Source organism: Megascapheus bottae, chromosome 37 (genome assembly GCF_031878675.1).
Source record: "Megascapheus bottae isolate mThoBot1 chromosome 37, mThoBot2.hap1, whole genome shotgun sequence".
NCBI classification, from domain to species: Eukaryota; Metazoa; Chordata; class Mammalia; order Rodentia; family Geomyidae; genus Megascapheus; species Megascapheus bottae.
The window spans coordinates 683,182-706,966 of NC_143545.1; the positions used below are offsets into that span (position 1 = coordinate 683,182).

The 23,785-nt window shown below is 61.5% G+C and overlaps 2 protein-coding genes across 10 annotated transcripts in view; one reads left to right on the forward strand and one right to left on the reverse strand.

The window, feature by feature from the left end:
- Window positions 1–15,808, reverse strand: part of Cacna1c (calcium voltage-gated channel subunit alpha1 C) — a 231,805-nt gene extending 215,997 nt beyond the window's left edge. For all 9 annotated transcript variants that reach the window (XM_090325250.1, XM_090325254.1, XM_090325255.1 and 6 more), the window contains exon 1: window positions 15,670–15,808. In XM_090325250.1, coding sequence (XP_090181376.1) covers window positions 15,670–15,808 — 139 coding nt within the window. The remainder of the gene's footprint in view (window positions 1–15,669) is intronic.
- Dcp1b (decapping mRNA 1B) overlaps window positions 1–22,656 on the forward strand; it is a 24,913-nt gene extending 2,257 nt beyond the window's left edge. Inside the window, exons 2-9 of the mRNA XM_090325257.1 lie at window positions 9,652–9,692; window positions 10,775–10,902; window positions 17,789–17,855; window positions 19,046–19,169; window positions 19,470–19,583; window positions 20,204–20,950; window positions 22,023–22,238; window positions 22,466–22,656. Of these exons, the coding sequence (XP_090181383.1) occupies window positions 9,652–9,692; window positions 10,775–10,902; window positions 17,789–17,855; window positions 19,046–19,169; window positions 19,470–19,583; window positions 20,204–20,950; window positions 22,023–22,238; window positions 22,466–22,546 (1,518 nt within the window). The 3' untranslated portion in view covers window positions 22,547–22,656. The remainder of the gene's footprint in view (window positions 1–9,651; window positions 9,693–10,774; window positions 10,903–17,788; window positions 17,856–19,045; window positions 19,170–19,469; window positions 19,584–20,203; window positions 20,951–22,022; window positions 22,239–22,465) is intronic.
- Window positions 22,657–23,785: the final 1,129 nt, after the last annotated feature.

Below are 23,785 nucleotides of genomic sequence, written 5' to 3' on the forward strand. Positions count from 1 at the left end.
GGGCTGAGGAGCTGAGGAGCTGAGGGGCTGAAGTGCTGAGGGGCTGAGGTGCTGAGGGGCTGAGGTGCTGAGGAGCTGAGGGGCTGAAGTGCTGAGGGGCTGAGGTGCTGAGGGGCTGAGGAGCTGAGGGGCTGAGGAGCTGAGGAGCTGAGGGGCTGAGGAGGATGAGGAGCTGAGGAGGATGAGGAGCTGAGGAGGATGAAGAGCTGAGGGGCTGAGGAGCTGAGGGGCTGAGGTGCTGAGGAGCTGAGGGGCTGAGGAGGATGAGGAGCTGAGGGGCTGAGGGGCTGAGGAGCTGAGGGGCTGAGGAGGATGAGGAGCTGAGGAGCTGAGGGGCTGAGGAGGATGAGGAGCTGAGGAGGATGAGGAGCTGAGGAGGATGAGGAGCTGAGGAGGATGAGGAGCTGAGGAGCTGAGGAGGATGAGGAGCTGAGGAGGATGAGGAGCTGAGCTGAGGAGGATGAAGAGCTGAGGTGCTGAGGGGCTGAGGTGCTGAGGGGCTGAGGAGCTGAGGGGCTGAGGAGCTGAGGGGCTGAGGGGCTGAGGTGCTGAGGGGCTGAGGAGGATGAGGAGCTGAGGAGCTGAGGGGCTGAGGAGGATGAGGAGCTGAGGAGGATGAGGAGCTGAGGAGCTGAGGGGCTGAGGAGCTGAGGGGCTGAGGAGGATGAGGAGCTGAGGGGCTGAGGAGGATGAGGAGCTGAGGAGGATGAGGAGCTGAGGGGCTGAGGAGCTGAGGAGCCGAGGGCTGAGGTGCTGAGGGGCTGAGGTGCTGAGGGGCTGAGGAGCTGAGGGGCTGAGGAGCTGAGGGGCTGAGGAGCTGAGGAGCTGAGGGGCTGAAGTGCTGAGGGGCTGAGGTGCTGAGGGGCTGAGGTGCTGAGGAGCTGAGGGGCTGAAGTGCTGAGGGGCTGAGGTGCTGAGGGGCTGAGGAGCTGAGGGGCTGAGGAGCTGAGGAGCTGAGGGGCTGAGGAGGATGAGGAGCTGAGGAGGATGAGGAGCTGAGGAGGATGAAGAGCTGAGGGGCTGAGGAGCTGAGGGGCTGAGGTGCTGAGGAGCTGAGGGGCTGAGGAGGATGAGGAGCTGAGGGGCTGAGGGGCTGAGGAGCTGAGGGGCTGAGGAGGATGAGGAGCTGAGGGGCTGAGGTGCTGAGGGGCTGAGGGGCTGAGGAGGATGAGGAGCTGAGGGGCTGAGGGGCTGAGGAGCTGAGGGGCTGAGGTGCTGAGGGGCTGAGGAGCTGAGGAGGATGAGGAGCTGAGGAGCTGAGGGGCTGAGGAGGATGAGGAGCTGAGGAGCTGAGGGGCTGAGGAGGATGAGGAGCTGAGGGGCTGAGGGGCTGAGGAGGATGAGGAGCTGAGGGGCTGAGGAGGATGAGGAGCTGAGGGGCTGAGGAGGATGAAGAGCTGAGGGGCTGAGGAGCTGAGGGGCTGAGGAGCTGAGGAGCTGAGGGGCTGAGGAGGATGAGGAGCTGAGGAGCTGAGGGGCTGAGGGGCTGAGGGGCTGAGGAGCTGAGGGGCTGAGGAGGATGAGGAGCTGAGGGGCTGAGGAGGATGAGGAGCTGAGGAGCTGAGGAGGATGAGGAGCTGAGGAGGATGAGGGGCTGAGGAGCTGAGGAGGATGAGGAGCTGAGGGGCTGAGGGGCTGAGGAGCTGAGGGGCTGAGGTGCTGAGGAGGATGAGGAGGATGAGGAGCTGAGGAGCTGAGGAGCCGGGGTTGAGGAGCTGAGGGGCTGAGGAGGATGAGGAGCTGAGGAGGATGAGGAGCTGAGGAGCTGAGGGGCTGAGGAGGATGAGGAGCTGAGGAGCCAGGGTTGAGGAGCTGAGGGGCTGAGGGGCTGAGGAGCTGAGGAGCTGAGGAGCTGAGGGGCTGAGGAGCTGAGGGGCTGAGGAGGATGAGCAGCTGAGGGGCTGAGGAGGATGAGGAGCTGAGGGGCTGAGGAGGATGAGGAGCTGAGGAGCTGAGGGGCTGAGGAGCTGAGGAGGATGAGGAGCTGAGGAGGATGAGGGGCTGAGGAGGATGAGGAGCTGAGGAGCTGAGGGGCTGAGGAGCTGAGGAGGATGAGGAGCTGAGGAGGATGAGGAGCTGAGGAGGATGAGGAGCTGAGGAGGATGAGGGGCTGAGGAGGATGAGGAGCTGAGGGGCTGAGGAGCTGAGGAGGATGAGGAGCTGAGGGGCTGAGGAGGATGAGGAGCTGAGGAGCTGAGGGGCTGAGGGGCTGAGGAGGATGAGGAGCTGAGGGGCTGAGGAGGATGAGGAGCTGAGGGGCTGAGGAGCTGAAGGGCTGAGGAGGATGAGGAGCTGAGGAGCTGAGGGGCTGAGGAGGATGAGGAGCTGAGGAGCCGGGGTTGAGGAGCTGAGGGGCTGAAGGGCTGAGGAGCTGAGGAGCTGAGGGGCTGAGGAGCCGGGGTTGAGGAGCTGAGGAGCTGAGGGGCTGAGGGGCTGAGGAGCCGGGGTTGAGGAGCTGAGGGGCTGAGGGGCTGAGGAGCTGAGGGGCTGAGGGGCTGAGGAGCTGGGGTTGAGGAGCTGAGGAGCTGAGGGACTGAGGGGCTGAGGAGCTGAGGAGCTGAGGGGCTGAGGGGCTGAGGAGGAGGAGGAGCTGAGGAGGAGGAGGAGATGAGGACCTGAGGAGCTGAGGAGGATGAGGAGCCGAGGAGGATGAGGAGCTGAGGACCTGAGGACCTGGGGAGGATGAGGAGCCGAGGACCTGAGGAGCTGAGGAGCTGAGGAGGATGAGGACCTGAGGAGATGAGGACCTGAGGAGCTGAGGAGGATGAGGAGCTGAGGAGATTGAGGAGCTGAGGACCTGAGGAGCTGAGGAGATGAGGAGCTGAGGACCTGAGGACCTGAGGAGCTGAGGAGGATGAGGAGCTGAGGAGATGAGGACCTGAGGAGCTGAGGAGGATGAGGACCTGAGGAGGATGAGGAGCTGAGGAGGATTAGGAGATGAGGAGGATGAGGAGCTGAGGAGGATGAGGAGATGAGGAGGATGAGGACCTGAGGAGGATGAGGAGCTGAGGAGGATGAGGAGCTGAGGACCTGAGGAGGGTGAGGAGATGAGGAGGATGAGGACCTGAGGAGGATGAGGAGGATGAGGAGCTGAGGAAGTGAGGGGCTGAGGGGCTGATGAGGAGGATGAGGACCTGAGGAGGATGAGGAGCTGAGGAGGATGAGGAGATGAGGAGGATGAAGACCTGAGGAGGATGAGGAGAAGAGGAGGATGAGGACCTGAGGAGGATGAGGAGAAGAGGAGGATGAGGAGCTGAGGAGGATGAGGACCTGAGGAGGATGAGGAGCTGAGGACCTGAGGAGCTGAGGGGCTGAGGACCTCAGGGGCTGAGGGGCTGAAGAGCTGAGGAGCTCAGGGGCTGAGGAGCTCAGGGGCTGAGGACCTGAGGAGCTGAGGAGGTGAGGAGCTGAGGAGCTGAGGGGCTGAGGAGCTGAGGGGCTGAGGGGCTGAGGAGCTGAGGAGGTGAGGGGATGAGGAGCTCAGGAGGATGAGGAGCTGAGGGGCTGAGGAGCTGAGGAGGATGAGGAGCTGAGGACCTGAGGAGCTGAGGGGCTGAGGACCTGAGGGGCTGAGGAGGATGAGGAGCTGAGGAAGTGAGGGGCTGATGAGGAGGATGAGGAGCTGAGGACCTGAGGAGCTAAGGAGGATGAGGAGCTGAGGAGGATGAGGACCTGAGGAGGATGAGGGGCTCAGGAGGATGAGGAGCTGAGGAGGATGAGGACCTGAGGAGGATGAGGAGCTGAGGAGGATGAGGAACTGAGGAGGATGAGGAGCTGAGGAGGATGAGGGGCTCAGGAGGATGAGGAGCTGAGGAGGATGAGGAGCTGAGGAGCTGAGGGGCTGAAGAGCTGAGGAGCTGAGGGGCTGAGGACCTGAGGAGCTGAGGACCTGAGGGGCTGAGGACGTGAGGGGCTGAGGAGCTGAGGGGCTGAGGAGGATGAGGAGCTGAGGAGGATGAAGAGCTGAGGAGGATGAGGAGCTGACGAGGAGCTGAGGGGCTGAGGAGGATGAGGAACTGAGGGGCTGAGGAGGTGAGGAGGATGAGGAGGTGAGGGGCTGAGGAGCTGAGGAGGATGAGGGGCTGAGGAGCTGAGGAGGATGAGGAGCTGAGGGGCTGAGGAGCTGAGGAGATGAGGAGGATGAGGAGCTGAGGGGCTGAGGAGGTGAGGAGCTGAGGAGGATGAGGAGCTGAGGGGCTGAGGAGGATGAGGAGCTGAGGAGGATGAGGTGCTGAGGAGCTGAAGAGCTGAGGAGCTGAGGCGCTGAAGGGCTGAGGAGCTGAGGGGCGGAGGAGTTGAGGGGCTGAGGAGCTGAGGGGCTGAGGAGGTGAGGAGCTGAGGGGCTGAGGAGCTGAGGGGCTGAAGGGCTGAGGAGCTGAGGGGCTGAGGAGCTGAAGGGCTGAGGAGCTGAGGGGCTGAGGAGGATGAGGAGCTGAGGGCTGGGGGGCTGAGGAGCTGAGGAGCCGGGGAGCCGGGGCTGAGGAACTGAGGAGGTGAGGGGCTGAGGAGCTAAGGAGCTGAGGGGCTGAGGAGGATGAGGAGCTGAGGAGGATGAGGAGGTGAGGGGCTGAGGGGCTGAGGAGGATGAGGAGGTGAGGAGCTGGGGGGCTGAGGAGCTGGGGGGCTGAGGAGCTGAGGAGCCGGGGCTGAGGAACTGAGGAGGTGAGGGGCTGAGGAGGATGAGGAGCTGAGGAGCTGAGGGGCTGAGGAGGATGAGGAGCTGAGGGGCTGAGGAGCTGAGGGGCTGAGGAGCTGGGGGGCTGAGGAGCTGGGGGGCTGAGGAGCTGAGGAGCCGGGGCTGAGGAACTGAGGAGCTGAGGGGCTGAGGAGGATGAGGAGCTGAGGGGCTGAGGAGGATGAGGAGCTGAGGGGCTGAGGGGCTGAGGAGCTGAGGGGCTGAGGGGCTGAGGGGCTGAGGAGGATGAGGAGCTGAGGGGCTGAGGAGCTGAGGAGGATGAGGAGCTGAGGGGCTGAGGATGTGAGGGGCTGAGGAGCTGAGGAGCTGAGGGGCTGAGGAGCTGAGCAGGATGAGGAGCTCAGGAGCTGAGGAGGATGAGGTGCTGAGGAGCTGAAGGGCTGAGGAGCTGAAGGGCTGAGGAGCTGAGGGGCTGAGGGGCTGAGGAGCCGGGGCTGAGGAGCTGAGGAGCGGGGGCTGGGGAACTGAGGAGGTGAGGGGCTGAGGAGCTGAGGGGCTGAGGGGCTGAGGAGCTGAGGAGGTGAGGGGATGAGGAGCTCAGGAGGATGAGGAGCTGAGGAGGATGAGGGGCTCAGGAGGATGAGGAGCTGAGGAGGATGAGGAGCTGAGGGGCTGAAGAGCTGAGGAGCTGAGGGGCTGAGGACCTGAGGAGCTGAGGACCTGAGGACCTGAGGGGCTGAGGGGCTGAGGACGTGAGGGGCTGAGGGGCTGAGGAGCTGAGGGGCTGAGGAGGATGAGGAGCTGAGGAGGATGAAGAGCTGAGGAGGATGAGGAGCTGACGAGGAGCTGAGGGGCTGAGGAGGATGAGGGGCTGAGGAGGTGAGGAGGATGAGGAGGTGAGGGGCTGAGGAGCTGAGGAGGATGAGGGGCTGAGGAGCTGAGGAGGATGAGGAGCTGAGGGGCTGAGGAGCTGAGGAGATGAGGAGGATGAGGAGCTGAGGGGCTGAGGAGGTGAGGAGCTGAGGAGGATGAGGAGCTGAGGGGCTGAGGAGGATGAGGAGCTGAGGAGGATGAGGAGCTGAAGAGCTGAGGAGCTGAGGCGCTGAAGGGCTGAGGAGCTGAGGGGCGGAGGAGTTGAGGGGCTGAGGAGCTGAGGGGCTGAGGAGGTGAGGAGCTGAAGGGCTGAGGAGCTGAGGGGCTGAAGGGCTGAGGAGCTGAGGGGCTGAGGAGCTGAAGGGCTGAGGAGCTGAGGGGCTGAGGAGGATGAGGAGCTGAGGGCTGGGGGGCTGAGGAGCTGAGGAGCCGGGGAGCCGGGGCTGAGGAACTGAGGAGGTGAGGGGCTGAGGAGCTAAGGAGCTGAGGGGCTGAGGAGGATGAGGAGCTGAGGAGGATGAGGAGGTGAGGGGCTGAGGAGGATGAGGAGGTGAGGAGCTGGGGGGCTGAGGAGCTGGGGGGCTGAGGAGCTGAGGAGCCGGGGCTGAGGAACTGAGGAGGTGAGGGGCTGAGGAGGATGAGGAGCTGAGGAGCTGAGGGGCTGAGGAGGATGAGGAGCTGAGGGGCTGAGGAGCTGAGGGGCTGAGGAGCTGGGGGGCTGAGGAGCTGGGGGGCTGAGGAGCTGAGGAGCCGGGGCTGAGGAGCTGAGGAGCGGGGGCTGAGGAACTGAGGAGGTGAGGGGCTGAGGAGCTGAGGGGCTGAGGAGCTGAGGGGCTGAGGGGCTGAGGAGCTGAGGAGGATGAGGTGCTGAGGAGCTGAAGGGCTGAGGAGCTGAGGAGCTGAAGGGCTGAGGAGCTCAGGGGCTGAGGAGCTCAGGGGCTGAGGAGCCGGGGCTGAGGAACTGAGGAGGTGAGGGGCTGAGGAGCTGAGGGGCTGAGGAGCTGAGGGGCTGAGGAGGGTGAGGGGCTGAGGAGCTTAGGGGCTGAGTGGCTGAGGAGCTGAGGAGGATGAGGAGCTGAGGGGCTGAGGAGGATGAGGAGCTGAGGGGCCGGGGCTGAGGGGCTGAGGGGCTGAGGGGCTGAGGAGCCGCGGCTGATCCCGGGGTCGGCGTATGGGGTGGTGCGGGCCCCAAGCTGGGGCAGCCGGGTCAGAAGGCGGCGAGCTCCGGACCCCCAGCCACAGCCCCGACCTGAACCCCACAGTGCGACCCCGAGCCCCACACTGCGGCCCCGAGCCTCACACTGCAGCCTCAAACCCCACACTGCAGCCTGAACCCCACACTGCAGCCCAAACCCCACACTGCAGCCTGAACCCCACACTGCAGCCCAAACCCCACACTGCGCCCTGAACCCCACACTGCGCCCTAAACCCCACACTGCGGCCCCGAGCCTCACACTGCAGCCTCAAACCCCACACTGCAGCCTGAACCCCACACTGCAGCCCAAACCCCACACTGCGGCCCGAACCCCACACTGTGGCCCCAAGCCCCACACTAAGCCCCAAACCCCACACTGTGCCCCAAACCCCACACTGGTCCCCGAACCCAACACTGCGGCCCGAACCCCACACTGCAGCCCCGAACCCCACACTGCGGCCTGAACCCCACACTGCGGCCCGAACCCCTCACTGCGCCCCGAACTCCACACTGCGGCCCGAACCCCACACTGTGCCCCGAATCCCACACTGCGGCCTGAACCCCACACTGCGGCCCCAAACCCCACACTGCGACCTGAACCCCACACTGGGCCCCGAACCCTACACTGCGGCCTGAACCCCACACTGCAGCCCCGAACCCCACACTGGGCCCCGAACCCTACACTGCGGCCCCGAACCCCACACTGCAGCTTCGAACCCTACACTGTGACCTGAACCCCACACTGGGCCCTGAACCCTACACTGCGGCCTGAACCCCACACTGCGGTCCCGAGCCCCACACTGCGGCCTGAACCCCACACTGCAGCCTGAATCCCACACTGGGCCCCGAACCCTACACTGGGCCCCAAGCCCCACAACTCCAGCCTGAACCCCACATTGCGGCCTGAACCCCACACTGGAGCCTGAATCCCACACTGCGGCCCCCAAGCCACACACTGCGGCCCCGAACCCCACTACTCCAACCTGAGCCTCACACTGCGTCCCAGAGCCCCACAACTCCGACCTGAGCCCCCCACTGCAGCCCCGAGCCCCACAGTGCAGCCCTGAACCCCACAGCTCCAACCTGAGCCACACATGCAGCCCTGAGCCACACAGCTCTGACCTGAACCCGAGAGTGCACCCCTGAACTCCAGAGTGCACCCCTGAACCCCAGAACTCAGGCATGAGCCCCACAGCTTAAGCCTGAACCCTTCAGCTCAGCAATAAACCCTGCAGCTCCGACCTTAGCCCCAGACTGCAGCCCTGAACCCCACATCTCCAAACCAAACCCCACACAGCCCTAAACCCCAGAATGCAACCCTGAGCCCCACAGCTCACACCTGTACCCCAAAGTGCAGCCAGCCCTGAACTCACAGCTCAGCCCTAAGCCACACAGTGCAGCCCCAGGCCCCACTGTTCAGCCATGAACCCCCACAATGAGCCTCACAGATTGGTTCCTGAACCCCTCTTCTCTGCCCCCTGTAATGTGGGTGCCAGGAGGCAGGCAGGAAAGAAAGAGGTCTGGTTCCTGATCATCCATGTAGGTTGGGGGGGGCATCTCAGTTTGTGAATGCAGCAAACCCAATCGCAAACCTGGGGCGGGGGGCGGGGGGCGGGGGGCTGTGGCCTGGCCAAGTGACCACGCAGGAGGGTGTGAGTTCAGTCCCTGAACCGCCAAGTGTGTGCTCTGTAGAGAGGGAGCGCGGAGAATGAAGGAACCTCAGTGCTCCCACCACCAAGGAACTCTGCGTTCTGCCATCCACCCTACCTTTTCCTCCCGGTGATGTTTGTGACACGTTATGTGAATCTGCCCATTATATAACCACCCATGCTTATTATCTTTAAACCACCGTTCCGGAACGGTGTGAAGAACCCAGCCCAGAGGATTTCAGTCAGAAACCCACGTGAAGGTGACAGTCAGAGAGCTGCTGCCCTGAGCACATTCCTGGGCCAGCACCCCTGGTTGAGCGGGAGCTAACCAGGGCGTCCTGCACACCGACACAGGGGCAGTGGGGGCAGGGGGGCTCTGAGGCATAGCGCTTGGCTAATGTGGGTGTGGGACCCCTGCATTCCACTCTAGCGCCACAAGAAAAGGGGGCAGTGTTTACCCCCACGCTCTCCACAGTCTGCCTTGAGTTCCTGATGCAAAGAATCTGAAGTCTTTTCCTAGCAGCCAAACTCAAAAGCAGGAGTGGAGTTCTCTGTGTCCTCGAGTGCCGTTTCTTCCATGCTAAAACACACGCATGTGTGTGTGTGTGCATATAATACCACGGATGTGCAGATACTCCATCGCTGACTGTTGGCAGAGTGTCAGGCCGTGATCCTGTGGTATTTCTGCTCTCAGGACCTTTGTGTCCCTCCTCGTGGGCTTGCGGCTTCCAGGCTAAGAGAAGCTCGGCCTTTGGAGGCACTGGTCTGCAGGGCCCACCAGCCGGGCGGGGAGGGGGGGTCACTGTGGATGAGCAAATGGCCATGTGGTCTCCCCAGTCTGCTCAGGCCTTGGGGTGCACACCTCACCAGCGGCAGCGAGCCTGCCTAGAACCGAGGCCCCTGGAGGGGTGCGGTGGGAGGCCGGGGGTGTGCACAGCCCAGGGTCAGGTGAAAAGGGTCAGGAGTGCTTCAGTGATGGCCACAGTGGAGGTTTTAGAGTGAAACTAGGCAGGTCCCCATTGCCAGGGAGGCCCGAAGACCATCCCTGCCATTATACCCCCGAGCTGGAGCCGACCTTGCCACCAGCGTCGGTGGAGTGGGTCCCTGGCCAGGGACGCAGCTGCATCCCACAGCGGGCGGGAGCTGGGCACCCCTCCAGAGTGTCAGGCTGAGGGGCGTGAGGCTCAGAAGGGCATGCACGGATGGGTGTGTCACACACAGATGGGGACACGTTGCTGGCACTGCACATACAGGTGGGGTGTGTCGCACACACAGATGGCTGTGTTTCTGTTTTTCAGGAGAAGACCGACGTGGAAGGGACGCTGTTTGTGTACACGAGGTAAGACTTTTCCTCTCAGGGAGCGCGTGGGGTTTCATTTCCCTTGTCTTGTTTTAGAGAAACGGAGCGGCCAAATCCTGCAGAGGGAAGGGGCTGAGTTCTCGCACGTGGCTGTCTGCACAGCTGTGTTCACGTGTGAACCGCCGGGCGGGGTGGGTGGTGAGGCGGTGGCTGCAGGTCAGAGTCCAGCTCAGAGCTGACCACTGAGTGGCGCTGAGGGACACGTCCACGTCAAGGGGGCTGTGCCAGGCCACGGTCACACGTGCCCGGAGCTCGCAGCGCACGTTAGCAGGGGCTCTGGTGCCCTCCCGCACAGCGTCGGGCTGATAACGACTTTATAAAGCCTTCCGACCTACTTTCAGGGGGTCTTGGTAGGTCACAGAGTCCACGTCCAAATTGTGCAGGAAAGTTTCCATAGAAGACATTCAGCGTCGTCTGAAATTGGGAGCTGGGGTCAGTGAACTTGTGAGAGAGAGCACAAACTACAAGTTTACACAAGGGCACAGGCGTCTTTTCTTCCACATAACGCCAACAGCGTAGCCGGGCACGTGGCTCCCATCTGTCATCCTAGCTGCTCGGGAGGCTGAGATCTGAGGATCAAGGTTCAGAGCCAGCCCGGGCACTAAAGTCCAGAAATCCGGAAGTAGCCCTGCGGCTCAAGTGGTCGAGCACCAACCAGCCTTGAGCTGAAGAGCTCCGGGACAGCGCTCAGGCCCCGAGTTAAAGAACGCTTACCACCTCTGCTTAAAGGAGTTGACAACACCCGTAGGGAGGCAAGGACCCACGCACACGCATGTGCACACACGGGACTGTTTCACCCGGGGTGGCCCTGCCACTCAGGAAGAGCATGTGTGTGCAGAGTTACGAATTGTGCAGAGACGTGTTTTAGGAGTGCAGTCTGCGTGTGTGAATGTACACGCAGGATGTCGGGCGTGAAACACACTGTTTGAAGTGGGTAGTCTGTATGAAGCTGCGTAGAGGTTACATGCGTGTAGTGCACGTGTGCGAGCGTGTGCACAGCAGGTGGGGGCTCGCCGTGTCTTGCTGCACTGAGTGCCCTCCCTGCCCCTTGCGGTCTCCAGGTCGGCGTCTCCCGAGTACGGCTTCACCATTATGAACAGGCTGAGCATGGAGAACAGGACAGAGCCCATTACCAAAGACCTGGACCTCCAGCTCCAGGACCCCTTCCTCCTCTACAGAAACGCCAGATGTGAGTCTCGCTGCGCGCCGTGCTTCTGTCTCCACCGCAAGGCTGCGCGTCTGCACTGTGCAGCGCCCGTCTTTGCGTTGGTTGGTGGGAGGGCGGGGCGGGGCGGGGGCGTGGTCAGGACGCTGCAGACGCGGCCAGTGGCACCCTCCCTCAGGAGTCCCTGTGCCCGGCACGCAGCTAGTGAGCAAGCCTGTGCTCAGGTGCCCGTGTCGGACCAGAGAGGGATTGGCGCATAGAGAAGGAGGGAAGCTGTCCAGTGTGTACGCAGGTGTGAGAGTGTGTGCACACGGGAGTGCAGCACACGTGTGCGTGGGCGTGGTCTATGTACGCGTGCATGAGATAGTGGCTTGGTGGTGGCTTTCCCCCACCGTGAGGCCACAGGGCTGTCTGCTGTCCACCACTCCTGGTGACTGCAGTGATGGACGCAGTGCAGCTGGTCATGACAACGACCCCGTGGCCTCACGGGAGTGAAGTCATTGGGGTGTGCGCGTCTCTGACGTGGAGAGAACACAGGGAGGGAGCCGCGGGTGGCGGACCTGGCTTTCCAGCGGCCGTGGGGGCCGCGGGCAGCGGGTGATGTGGAGAGAGCGTGGGCAGCGGGCCCTGCCGCCCCGCTGCTGCCCAGCAGGTGCAGTTGCTGTGGTACGGGAGGCATCGGAGTTGTTTCGCTTTCCTTCACGGGGTGGTGGCTTCTGTACCAGCGGACTTAGGAAGGTAACCACAGCAATCAGAGCCCGTGCATGCGATCACGGAGCCCACCATCTGCGCTCGGTTTCATCCCGGGCAGGGGCTCGGTCTAGGGAGCAAGTGTGGCTGGCTCCGAGCTGCCTGGCCGGCGGCGGAGCCATCTGCAGCTGTGGGTGCCGAGCCGTGCTGTGTGGGCAGGCTGTCCCACTTCTCAGAGACTCCCCAGACAAGAAAAAGGAAGTGGGGAGAAAGCTCCTTCTTTTCCTGTTCCTTAGTCTTCCTGCGAAGAGGATGCGATATTGGGTTAAATAAAACATGATGCTGAACCCGTACCTGCTTTGTTGTGTTTTTTAAGTGACGTGCGGCGGTGGGGGGCGGGTACAGGGTGGCTCCCATGTTCCTGTGGACCTCACTGCTCTGGCTCACCGTGGATGCGAAAGCTGAGACCCCTCGAGGTGACCCACTGACGGACCGCCTGCACGACCAGCGCGCGTCCACAAACACCCATGACCCATCCAGCCTCCTTATCTGTGGCCGGCCCCCGCGCATGAGTGGGGATGCACACGACTCCGTGTTCGGCCCGGTGGGCGGCTACCTCCCTCGCCAGCCTGAGACAGCTGCCATCTCCTGCGGTCAGAGGAGGAAGGCTTATTTCAGAAATTCTGGAAACCCAAAAATAATGCTTCCCGAGTAGAAGGCATCCACCTTCTGTTTCTGTCTCCATAGGGAGTGTCTGGGGCGCATGCCTGTAATCCTGGCCCTGGTGAGACGGCCCGGCCAGACCCCGTCTCCAGAAAGCCACTCGGATGCAGTGGACAGTGACGGAACTGGGTTGTGTCCCAACTTCATAAAGTCCAGCTTTCAAGCCCCATTTGGAAAATGACAGTAAGAGTCAAATGTTTCGCAAACAAGGGTGGGCTGGAATTGGACGGCTGCGGCCTGCAGGACGCAGAAGCCGTGAACAGGAAGCCAGATCACAGCCTGCCTCCCATCTCCTGCATGCGGTGGCATGACGAGACCCGGCCGTGGGGGCTCTCAGTCGTTCACGCTACTAGAGTATTCTAGAATCACACTGTGTGTCGTCCTGCTTGTGGCCTTGATGCAGAAGCCACTGTCACCTACCATTTCAAAGCAGTGACAAAGCTGGGCCATGTCTCCACCCTCTCCAGCCCCAGCCACAACCAGTCTAGTGAATACCCAGAGAGGTAAAAATAACAAAACAATAACAAAACCTGATTTGGCAGATTTTAAGACCCTGAGACTTTACCACCTTTAAAGAAAAAAAAAAAACAGACTCTTTTTTTGCTCCACCATTGAACCATACCCCCAGCCCTACTTTATCACCCCTTAATCTTGGCATCTGCTCAGCTAATTGTTAGAAAAGACATTTGAAAGGTTTAAAGTGAACCCTGTGTACATTTATGACAGCGACAATGGAGGCCGCCCACGGGCACTCATTCTGATTTTCGACGTCAGGTGTTCTGGCACAGGCTCCGTGATAGTTCTTAGTCCTTTTGAGGATCTGATGAACTTTCCCCTCCTCCCTGCTCACCCCACCTCCTTCCCCTGGGCCAGCCGTGCGCCCGTGTCTGGCTCTGTGTCTCTCCACTCTGAAATATCTACAAGAAAGGCAGAAGGCCACAAAAGTGTAAAAGTCACAGCATCACCTCTCCCATCTCTACACAAATGGGCCTATCATCACAGAAATGGGCCTGTTGCCTAGAAAGGCAATGCCGCCAGCCCCGCTGTGGACTGGCGTACTGGCCCAGGGTGGCCAGACTGCCGGCCTGGGGCTGCCTTTTGGTTCCCCCGTGGCTGCTCTGCACAGGCCAACAGGCTGCAAACCTGCAAGGAATGCCAGCGTTCACGTTTGAGCCTGGATCAAGAAAAACCCCAATTCTCTGGATCTCCTGTGGTGTTTCCATGTGGTGGGTCGTGGGAGCAGACGGCTCCTGCCGGCCCATGTGTGAGCACTGCGCTGGGCAAGCTGAGCCTGCCCTCGCTCTGGCCACCCAGCCAGGCTGCACCCCCACATACACCCCGCCATGGATGACTGGGGCTTAGTGAGAAAAGTCTAGAGACACCTTAACAGCCCAGCTTGAGTAGCTGGGTCGGCGCCCAGGAGGCAGCCAGCTCCTCCATGCACCACGAGGCATGCAGCCACCACATGAGCAAACGCCAAGCTGCCACTGAACCAGACTAGCCAAGCACACAGCCACATCGCCATGCCACGTGGGCTCAGACCCTGCCCTTGAGGCGTGGCGTGTGGTATTTCATACGGAATCTGAGAGTCCACTTTGGCTTGGAGGAAGCCTAGATCTTAGCAAGAAAAGCAAAACATTTCCTTAAATGCTTAATGACCCCAGCACCTGGTCACCGTGGCTTCTTCCACTTTTTTTTCTCCTATTACTACTTTTCTCCAGAAACCACTTTGAACATAGTTCCAAGTTCTGGCACCAGAGCTGGAATCTCTGATTCGTGCATGTCCTAAGCCACAGAAGGAAAACATACCATGTTCCCATGTCCTCGGTTTGGAGGAAAAGAAAGCCCTGCAGGCTGGAAGCTGGCATTCGGACTGTTCCACAGACGGCTTATGAGCTCTGACTCCACAGTAAAAACCAGAGTGTGGCCTCGCTGTGCACAGCGTCAAGGACAGACGAAAGTCAAAAGAGAAAGCTGGAGGACATGGTCCACTCTGCAGCCCCGGCTGGCCCCAAGCTGGAGAGCCTGCTTATAAAGGCATCAGCTCTGATCAGGCCGCTTACTTAGAGAGGGGAGGGCTGTCTTCACATCTGCTTCCCACTGCCCTAGAAATAGAACCAGCTTCCCCTCTGCCCTGAGCCCAGGATCCCAGCAGCGCCGATTTGTAAAACCACGGCATGTGAGAAGAACCAGAGCAGGGGCCAGAGATAGCGGCGGAGCCTCTGAGGCCCGCCAGGAGTTTGTTTTACGAGCCGTGTCCCTGTTTGGTCATTACGGGCGCCGGAGGTGAGGAAAGACCATTAAAGACGCCGAGGAGCCGCCAGGGCGGACATTCCAGAGGGGGTAGCAGGCAGCCTGCGCCTTCCCCGTGCGTGAGCTCCAGAACTGCAGCAGAGCCCTGGCAGCCAGCGAGCGGCCTGAGCCTTCCAGGTCTGATCCCCGTGCGCCTTGTGGGGTGCCCCAAGGGTTTCTCCCCGTGTGTGCGTGCACCCCCACGCTCCCCGCACCACACTCGCAACAGCTCAAGCCAAAATCAGGTTCACCCGAGACGCGCCAGCTGCACTGCCCGCTTGGCACCGCCTTCCCGGGAGGAAGGCGTTGGAAGGCAGATGTTCAGCTTCTCCTCGGATGCCCAGGAGAAACTCGCGTGGCCCTTACCACCAGGTTCCCAGCCTTACCAGTAGAAAGAGAACTGGGAACCCGGAACAACCAAATTCCCCTTTCCTTTTGTCAGGAAGAAGGAACGGGACGGGGAAGGAAAGACACGAGGGAAGGGAAAGAGGAGGAGGGCCAGGCCAGGTACCCCAAGTCACATGCCCAGACAACCTCAAGCTCCTCCTCAGGTCTGCTGTGTGTCGTGTACTCGGCTGCCCTGTCCTCCTGGCGAGATCTGCACATGTGTTAATTAGCCTGGTTACCTGGGGTGAGGCGGACGGCCCATCTTGGGTTTATTGCTACGAGATCAGATGGACTGGAGATAGCTGGGATACAGCCCAGGATAACCCCGCAGTGAGCTCTAGTGCACACCAATGCCCCGTGCGAGCCGGGCTCCAGTGCCCTCTTCACATTTGCCCAGCTTTCAGTGTTTCCACGGGGGGAAGATGCCAGCATTGAGAAAATAATCTCCTGTCTGTCTTTCCATCTCCGACTCTGCGTCTGTCTGCCTCGCCTTACGCCTGAAACGTTGCCTTTTTCCCCACTGAGACTGTTCAGGGAATGGCACCCAGTCCTGTTCAGTTTTAGGCAAAAATTGACAGCTGTGCTCTTAGAAATCACAAACACAAAAGAGGCCTCAGCACGTGGAGGTCTCTGTGGTGACAGTCAGAGCCCGGCGGCGAGGCCAGCACCCACTCCCTGCCCTCCCCTCGAGCCCCTTACCTCCAGGAGAGACATAGACGCAGCTGAGTGGAGCTTCGTGCACCAGCGTGCCCTTGAACTTGGCCCCCGTGTCGGCCAAGGGCTGAGTGCACAGCGGCTGGTAGGCAGGAGAGCTGGGCTGAACCAAGGCTCGGAACATTGTGAACTTCTAATAACTTTACCTTAAAAGGGGGAAAAAACGACAACGCTCGCGGCCTTCGCCCCCAGTGAATTCCCTGAAACTCAGGAAGACACGCTGGAGCAGCATCTCGGGGCCATCAGTGCTGGCACAGCCCCGTCACTTGGCTACAAATCTAAGCCTTAGCGTTCTGAAAGCAGCCCTCTTGGGTGGGGGTCTTCCCAGCCCTGGCAGTTTGTGCTGAGCTGTGGGCCTCGGGCTGCTCCGGCTGGAATGTGGAGTGGGTGGCTCCCGTCAGCCTGGCAGCCCGACACCTCCTGATGCTCTGGTCTTTGTCCGTCACCACGCCACCCGCTGGGCGGGACAGGCCCCAGGCTGCTGGGGGCCAGTGGGCCCCAGGCTGGGCCATGTGCAGAACGCATCACACAGAATGTGCCTGGACTGGGGGCAGCCGGAAGGGAGGCAGAGCCGGCCTTTGGCATGGCGCTGTCCTCTGATCCCCAGGAATCTGATTCTTCACCCCCAGCCCCCGAAAGACTCCCAGCTATGGACACTTCAGTGTCCAACCTAAATAGTAACCAGCTTCGAGAAGACTGGTTTGGGAACATCCCAGTTTCACTTAAAAAAACCAAGTTGATTCAGAGGGAAGTCATGGCGGGGCCCTGAAGACATCTCGGCGGTGTCGTTTAGCAGGGTCACACTGCGTCTGTCCCCACGTCAGTGAGTGACCCCGACACGATTCTGTGGCATGGCCGTTTCTTTGTCAGGCGGCCACCGTTGTTCTGTAGCCCTCTCCTCAGTGTCCCAGGAACAAGCAAGTGCTCTTGGCCAGAGCCACGCAGATCCATGATCACAACACCAAAACATAAACCCCCGTCAACTTGGGACAAGCTGATAATTCAGCTTCACGGAGCCCCCCAAGAGAGCCGCTTAAAGTAGCACTCAGGAGACATTTCTTGTACCTCCTAATCAGAGTCAAGGTCTGGTAGGAGCCAGGCTGCCAATACCACTTATCTGTGCTAATAAAAAGGCGGGAGGAGGTAAAGCAAAGAAGGGACTTGGTCCCCATGACAAAGTAGCATTAGCGTAGCTAAACATTTTGGACGTTGAAATTTTGTTCTCGCGCCTGTATTTTGTTGGTTTGTTTTTTTTTTTAAATCACTGAGTAATACTGCTGCTGTTTTCAGGGAAGGTTCAGAAGCACACAGGCAGCGTGTGCCTTATTTATGTGATTAATGCCACCCGTCCACGGCTAGATATTTATAAATGATCCTGGAACTGTTCCAGCCGGCGCTGCATACTAAATTGGGTACATAGCTCACTTGAAGCAGAGTAAAGGAAGCAGGGACATCCCACACAATTCCTTTATCACTGGTGATTAAATCGTAATTGTGCAGAACCACTGAACATTTGTAAACTCTCAGTACAATTTGAAGTCAGATGTATTATTTAAATTTCCCTTTTTCTCCCCCCAGAGCGCCCTCTTCTAAACAGCTCACCAAGTCGAACTTTCAGTTAACATATTGCCGGGGGAGACGGGAAGGGAGGTTTCTGGGCACGAATTGAGCATCAGATTTCTGAATATTTAAAAATGAAGATGAAATGTGCAAGTGGAATACAGAAACAATAGTGTGTCAAAGCCAGAAGTTTAGAAAGCCTGTGCTCATTCTCGTCTAGATGTGCTTGTTTAATGAGAATTTGCCACCAGAAGTCAGCACTGCATTCCTCTTAAAGGAAAAGACACTTGACTGGCTACGTGTATTTGTGTGCATGTCAGAGAGAGAGAGAGAGAGAGAGAGAGAGAGAGAGAGAGAGAGAGAGAGAGAGAGAGAGAGAGAGAGAGAGAGAATTCTCTGCACTTTAAGAATTCCGGTGCTTTCAGCTTGATTGACAGTAACTTTCGTGGAGCTTAGAGATGATGGAGGGAATGACTTTGGTGCATAACTTACATATTTTCCTCTAAGGTGGAAAGGGAAATTCTTTGCATTTTGTGTTTTGCAGTGTCCATCTATGGAATATGGTTTTATGATAAGGAAGAATGCCAAAGGATTGCAGAGCTCATGAAAAAGTGAGTGAGAGCGTGTCCCAGGTTGAGACCCGCCCCTCCTCTGTGTGTCCCAGGGGGTCGGCACTCTGAAGTCCTGCCAGGGTCTGCCTCGCACAGCCATGCGGTCAGGAGACCGTGACAGCACAGATGACCTTTGTGTCTGTGGTTCCCTCCCAGGCACCCCCACTCCCCGAGTGCCCCGAGCGAGCACTCTTCTCCACCCGTTCAGAGTCAGTGTGGGGGTTCCTGTCCTCTCAGGAACTGCCTGGGAATTCTGGGGGTTTCTGTCCTTTCGGGGACTGCCTGGGAATTCTGGGGATTCCTGTCCTCTCGGGGACTGCCCGGGGATTCTGGGGGTTCCTGTCCTCTCGGGGACTGCCCGGGGATTCTGGGGGTTCCTGTCCTCTCGGGGATTCTGGGGGTTCCTGTCCTCTCGGGGACTGCCTGGGAATTCTGGGGATGCCTGTCCTCTCAGGGACTGCCCGGGGATTCTGGGGGTTCCTGTCCTCTCGGGGATTCTGGGGGTTCCTGTCCTCTCGGGGACTGCCCGGGGATTCTGGGGGTTCCTGTCCTCTCGGGGACTGCCCGGGGATTCCTGGGGGTTCCTGTCCTCTCGGGGACTGCCCGGGGATTCCTGGGGGTTCCTGTCCTCTCGGGGACTGCCCGGGGATTCTGGGGGTTCCTCTCCTCTCGGGGACTGCCCGGGGATTCTGGGGGTTCCTGTCCTCTCGGGGACTGCCCGGGGATTCTGGGGGTTCCTGTCGTCTCGGGGACTGCCCGGGGATTCTGGGGGTTCCTGTCCTCTCGGGGATTACCCGGGGATTCTGGGGGTTCCTGTCCTCTCAGGGATCTGCAGCTACTCTGGGGCTCCCTCCCTCTTATTGTCAGTCTCGTCCTCCCCTCGTGGGGCCTAGTGGGGTTCCGGGCTGCCTTCTGGGATGTGTCAGCACCCCTTTGACTGCCCTGACCTCCGGGTGGCCGGGGCAGGTGCTCCCCCACAGCCAGTGTCCAGGCGTGGGACCGGGGCGGCTGCCCCGGGGGTGACGTGGCACACCCCGTCTCCACTCTCGAGCCCACGGGCGGTTCTTTTTGTCAATAGCGTGGGCTCCGGGAAGTCTAGCTGTGCTAGCTAAGTTTAGTGAGTAGCTCAAGACGCAGCAGAGGACGGGTGTTTTGTCCCAACTGCCGTTCCCACCACCGCCCTCTCCTAGCCTGACTCAGTCTGCGCAGCTGCGTGCTGGGGCCGGAGGGCCCCCGGCCGCCCTGGGCGCAGGGGAGGCCCAGGAGGCCGACATCCTCCAGATCCTCACCAAGGCCAGGGACGAGTACGCGAGGGTGAGTCGCCACCACGGAGCTGGCCACGGCTGTGAGGGGCCCGAGGGAGGCTGGCTGGGAGAGGAGGGGGACGGGAGCCAAGGGGAGTGAGGGAAGGACGGGGCAGGAACGGGCAACAGAATTAGGAGCATCGGAAGCCCTCTCCTGCGATATCAAATAAGGAAGTCGCCAGTCACCCCTCAGTCATGGCTTGCTTCCTTCGGCTCCTCTGGGCTGCTTTGCTGAAGCAAATAGATGATGGGGTGGTAGGGAGCAGGGAGCCCGCCAGACACACCAACCCCACACGCGTTTCTCTTCCAGTGGAAAACCTGCTCCGAGCCCAAACCCATCGCCTGTGCCTCCTCCATCCGCGCCAACCCCAACCTGATCAAGCCGGTGCCCGTGAAGCCCAGAGACGGCCGCCAGCACAGCCAGGTAGATCCGCCGGGGGGAGGAAGAGACCCAGGAGCTGGCCCGGCCGAGATGCAGGGGTGTGGTCAGGGTTTGGGGTTCTGCGCCACGCTAGCAGCACCCCCGGAGCTTTTTGCTTCCATTATTTCTTGTCAGACTGGGTTACGCTTTTATCCAGGTTAGACTGGAATTCCGCAGCTCTGGCACAGTAGAGCCGCAGCCTGACTGCTGTGGTATCTAGGTGAACACACCAGGCTGGGGTAGAGGCGTGCTTGTGCGATCCTGTCACAGCCCCCTGTGACACGCCTGGCAGAACCCCCGTGACCGCCAGCCACTCCTCGGGCCGAGTTCTCACAGGGGAGGCTATCTCTCCATGTCTGTAACTGTGCCCACGCCTGCCCTCCTGGGACCCGGCGTTCCCATGCCCTGAGCCTGGCCCACACGTTGGTAGCTTCTGATGGGTGTCAACTCTCCCGAGAGGGGCAGGGAGAAGCCGTGTCCGGACATTGGCCTGTCCAGACCCTCCAGCTCCTGGTATTTTTCACGGTCCCCTGAGGAGCCTGTGTAGATAGGACTGAGTTGTCACAGCAGCCACATGCAAGCACGTGGACCCCCGCTCCTGTGGACGTCTTCATTTCCTCCAGGCCCCGGACCCTGCAGGGACCCCTGAGCTCCAGCACCTGTCCGTGACCGCTCTGTTTGCGAAGCAAGGAAGGGCGCACTGTCCCAGAGGCGCAGATCCCTCGCAGCCGCAGGCCAAGCCCCCAGGCCGGCAGGGGGCCGGGTGCTCCCTCACCAGCCAGGAGCCCCCCGAGGAGAAGCTGTGCCCAGCAGTTCAGAAGCTCATGGTCAGCGCGGAGCTGCACCCGCGGGCGGAGGCCCCCGAGCGGCGGCCCTGCACTGCCCGCGCCCCCGGACCAGTGCCGCCCAGCTCACCCCACCACACACCCAGGACTTCCAGAGCCCCAAGCCTGCTGGAGACGCTGCAGGGCACCCCAGGGGCGGCGGCCGTGGGCCCGGGCGAGCCCTCCACCCCAGCTCCCCCCAGCCCCACTGCCCTTCCCACCGCCACCCACACAGCTCCCGGCCAGGTTCCAGCCCGATCACACCCGGGGTGTGCCAGCCACCCCCTCACACCCCCACCTGGAGGCCACGCAGTGCAGGAGCCTGGGCAGCCGGCACCCGGGAGCCCAGCACCAACACCCGGCTGCCCTCCCGGGGCCCTGCCCCCCCGGGAGCTCCTGAGAAAGCTCCAGGCCGCCCAGCGGGAGCTCCAGGCCGCCCAGCGGCCAGGCCTGGCCGCCAGGTTCCCGGTGCTGAGCCCGGGGCCACCCGTGGAAGCCTGGGCCAGCCACGTGCGCAGCTCGGAGAAGCCAGCTTCTCTTCTGCAGGTAAATGTCTGCCCACCTGGGGAGACACAGCCACCGCCTGCTCCCCCAAGCGGTCCGGAGCCCTGCAGTACTGCCCAGGGAAGGGGCAGCTTCTGGGGGCTGTGGGGGGCGGGGGTGGTCTCCAAGTCCGTCCACAGCTAGAAACCAAGGAATCCACCTGCCGTGGGCACCCACCTCCCGTGACACTCACGGGAAACCCTCGGCCCCAGTGGGCTCCCGTGCCCCGACGGCCTTACCTGGCCTGCGTGTGGCCTCGCACCCCTCAGAAAGGCTTTGCTTTGGAAAACAAAGATCCCGGGCACCCGTGGTCTCTGTGAGGCTGAGCCCAAGCGCTGCCCCTACCAGAGGACGGGTCTGTCTGTCTGTCTGTCTGTCTGTCTGCAGCCCAGCCTCGTCCCTCCCCTCAAGGTTTGGTCCCCATATTGCAAACACCTGCTCTTTCTTCTCGGTAACTTGAAATGTGAAAATCGGGGTGAATGGCCTGACTTGCGTTCCTGCATGTGCAGTTGCTTTTCCTGCCAGTGCTAACCAATGTCGGGGGGCACGTGAGGAAAGCATGGGTGGGGCCCACGCTGGGCCACAGCCCCGGAGGAGCCACCCGCCTGCCTGGCCCAGGTAGCTTCCGCCCCAAGGTGCCAAGGCACTGAATCCAGCCACCCCGCCCTCTCCGGTCCCCTTCATTCTTGCGGGTGTCGGGAGGCCAGGAATCAGCCTTCCTCTCGCTGCCTAGAAATGGGCACCAGCTAGTCAGGGACCCGCATGCTAGGGCACAGCGGTGTGAGTGGACAGACTCCCAGACAGACCGGCCTCCGGGCTGCCAGCACGGCACCAGCTCCACCAGGAGAAGCAGCTCTCTGCCATCTGGGCCCCGAAATCAGCTGAACACGGGGCACAGCCAGGATCGTGGCCTGCCCGAGGTTCTTAGTGAAAACACAGGAACAGAGCGGAATCGGCTGTCCTGCAAACCTCTCCCGCCCAGGGCGGCCACGGGCTGCACCCAGTGCCACTGCGAGCTGTGGGTGTGGTGTCCTGTGGCACTCCTGAACCCCGCCTGTCTGTTTGCTGTGTGCAGGCCATCTCGCCCCAGTGCATGTCGGGGGCAGCGGCATCCTCCCTGCTCCTGTCTCCCACGGCGTTCACCCACGCCCCGGCCAGTGACAGAGAGGGGTGCCCAGAACCTCCCGCTCACCAGCTGCCCCTGCAGGGCCCTGAGCACCCCTCGGTGGGGGCGGCCGCCGGGCCTCTCAGCAGGCAGCAGCTCCAGGAAGCCCTGCTGTACCTCGTCCAGGTAAGGACGGCCACCTCACTTCCCATCCAACAGGGACTAAGGTCCAGACCACCGCCTGGCCCCAGAATGACGGCAGACGGCACTGGCACACTGACCGGGCAAGTGCCAGCCGCGTGGGCACGTAGGCTCTGCGCTCTGGGGACCTCACCCCACCCACGGGCCCTGCGGGGCGCCCACTGTCCCCGCACACGGGCATCCCAGGACCCAGCTCTCCTGTTGCTTTCCAGAACGACGACAGCTTCTTGAACATGGTCTACGAGGCGTATCTCTTCAGCATGGCGCAGACCACCGCACGGAGGGCCACGTGAGCCACGGCGGCCTCGCCATGAGGCCCAGACCCTCTGGGGACAGTGACCAGGCGTCCCACCCGCGGGGCTCGGGGCGGGGAGCACAGTGTTGCACAATAAAAGGTTTTGTATGGTTGAGCTCCTGTGGTCAGCTCTGTGTAAGAACTGGTGTCGTGGCCTCCAGGCTAGGAAAGGCCCAGACCACGCTTGCACCCATGGTGCCATTGGAGGAAGGAAAGGGCTCGAGGTGGGTCTCTCCTTCCATGACACCTCCTGGTGACCAGCTCTCTGCTGGCTCCAGGGTGCCCACTGGCCACCAGGGGGCAGTGTCCACCCGCCACGGTCACCTGCAGAAGGGAGAACGCAGTTTCCCCAGTCCACCCGTCGTCAGAGCCCACCTGGCATGGCCTGCCCGGGCCCGGGGCGTCCACGCGGTGTCTGGAAGATGGCCCCTGGCCCCCCCAGGACAGGTGGTGACACCAGGGCTGCGAAAGTCCGGGGACGGACAGCAGTGTCTGCTGTCAGCCTGGCAGGAGAGGTGGTGGCCGCAGAGGCAGAGGACGAGATCTTCATCAGAACTTTCTGCTGCCCAGGCCCCTGCCCCATGGCCGCCCTGCAGACAAGTTGTGCTGTCAATGTGGAGGCCGGGAGAGGCCGACTTCCCCCCACACTGAGGAGAGACGGGTGGACCATGTCCACTGCAGCCTCACGAAGGGACAGACCCAGGACAGCGCGCCACACCTGACCACACGCGCAGAGACGGGTGGGGCCAGCTGGCCTCCCAGCCCAGATCCCGGGCTGAGGGCTGAGGAGTGGACAGGGCAGTAGACCACGGCCAGTAGAGGCCACGGGCCCGGCCCTGCCGCCCTGCCCGCGTGGGCCAGCGCCACAGTGAGCTGTTAACAGAACGAACACCACCTCCTTCCCCCCACCACGTCCCCAGAAGGACCCCAGAGCCAGCCCCAGCCCAGCCCTGACCCCGTGGCCGGGCCTGTGTCCTCCTCAGAGCCAGGCTCCCCCGGCCACACCGCTCAAACGTGGCAAGGGACGCCCCTGGCAGACGGGGCAGGCGCAGAAGTGACTAATCACAGCCTGACTCCCTCTGGCCACCGTTGAGAAGCACCTGGAGAGCAGAGTGTGCCACGCGTGGATCAGAACCTCGTCCAGGCTGAGGCCGCTCCACGGCCGTGCGCACCAGCCGTGCTGGACACAGCGCTGCCACTTTAAAGCCGAGGCCGCGCTGGACGCGTCACCCCGGAG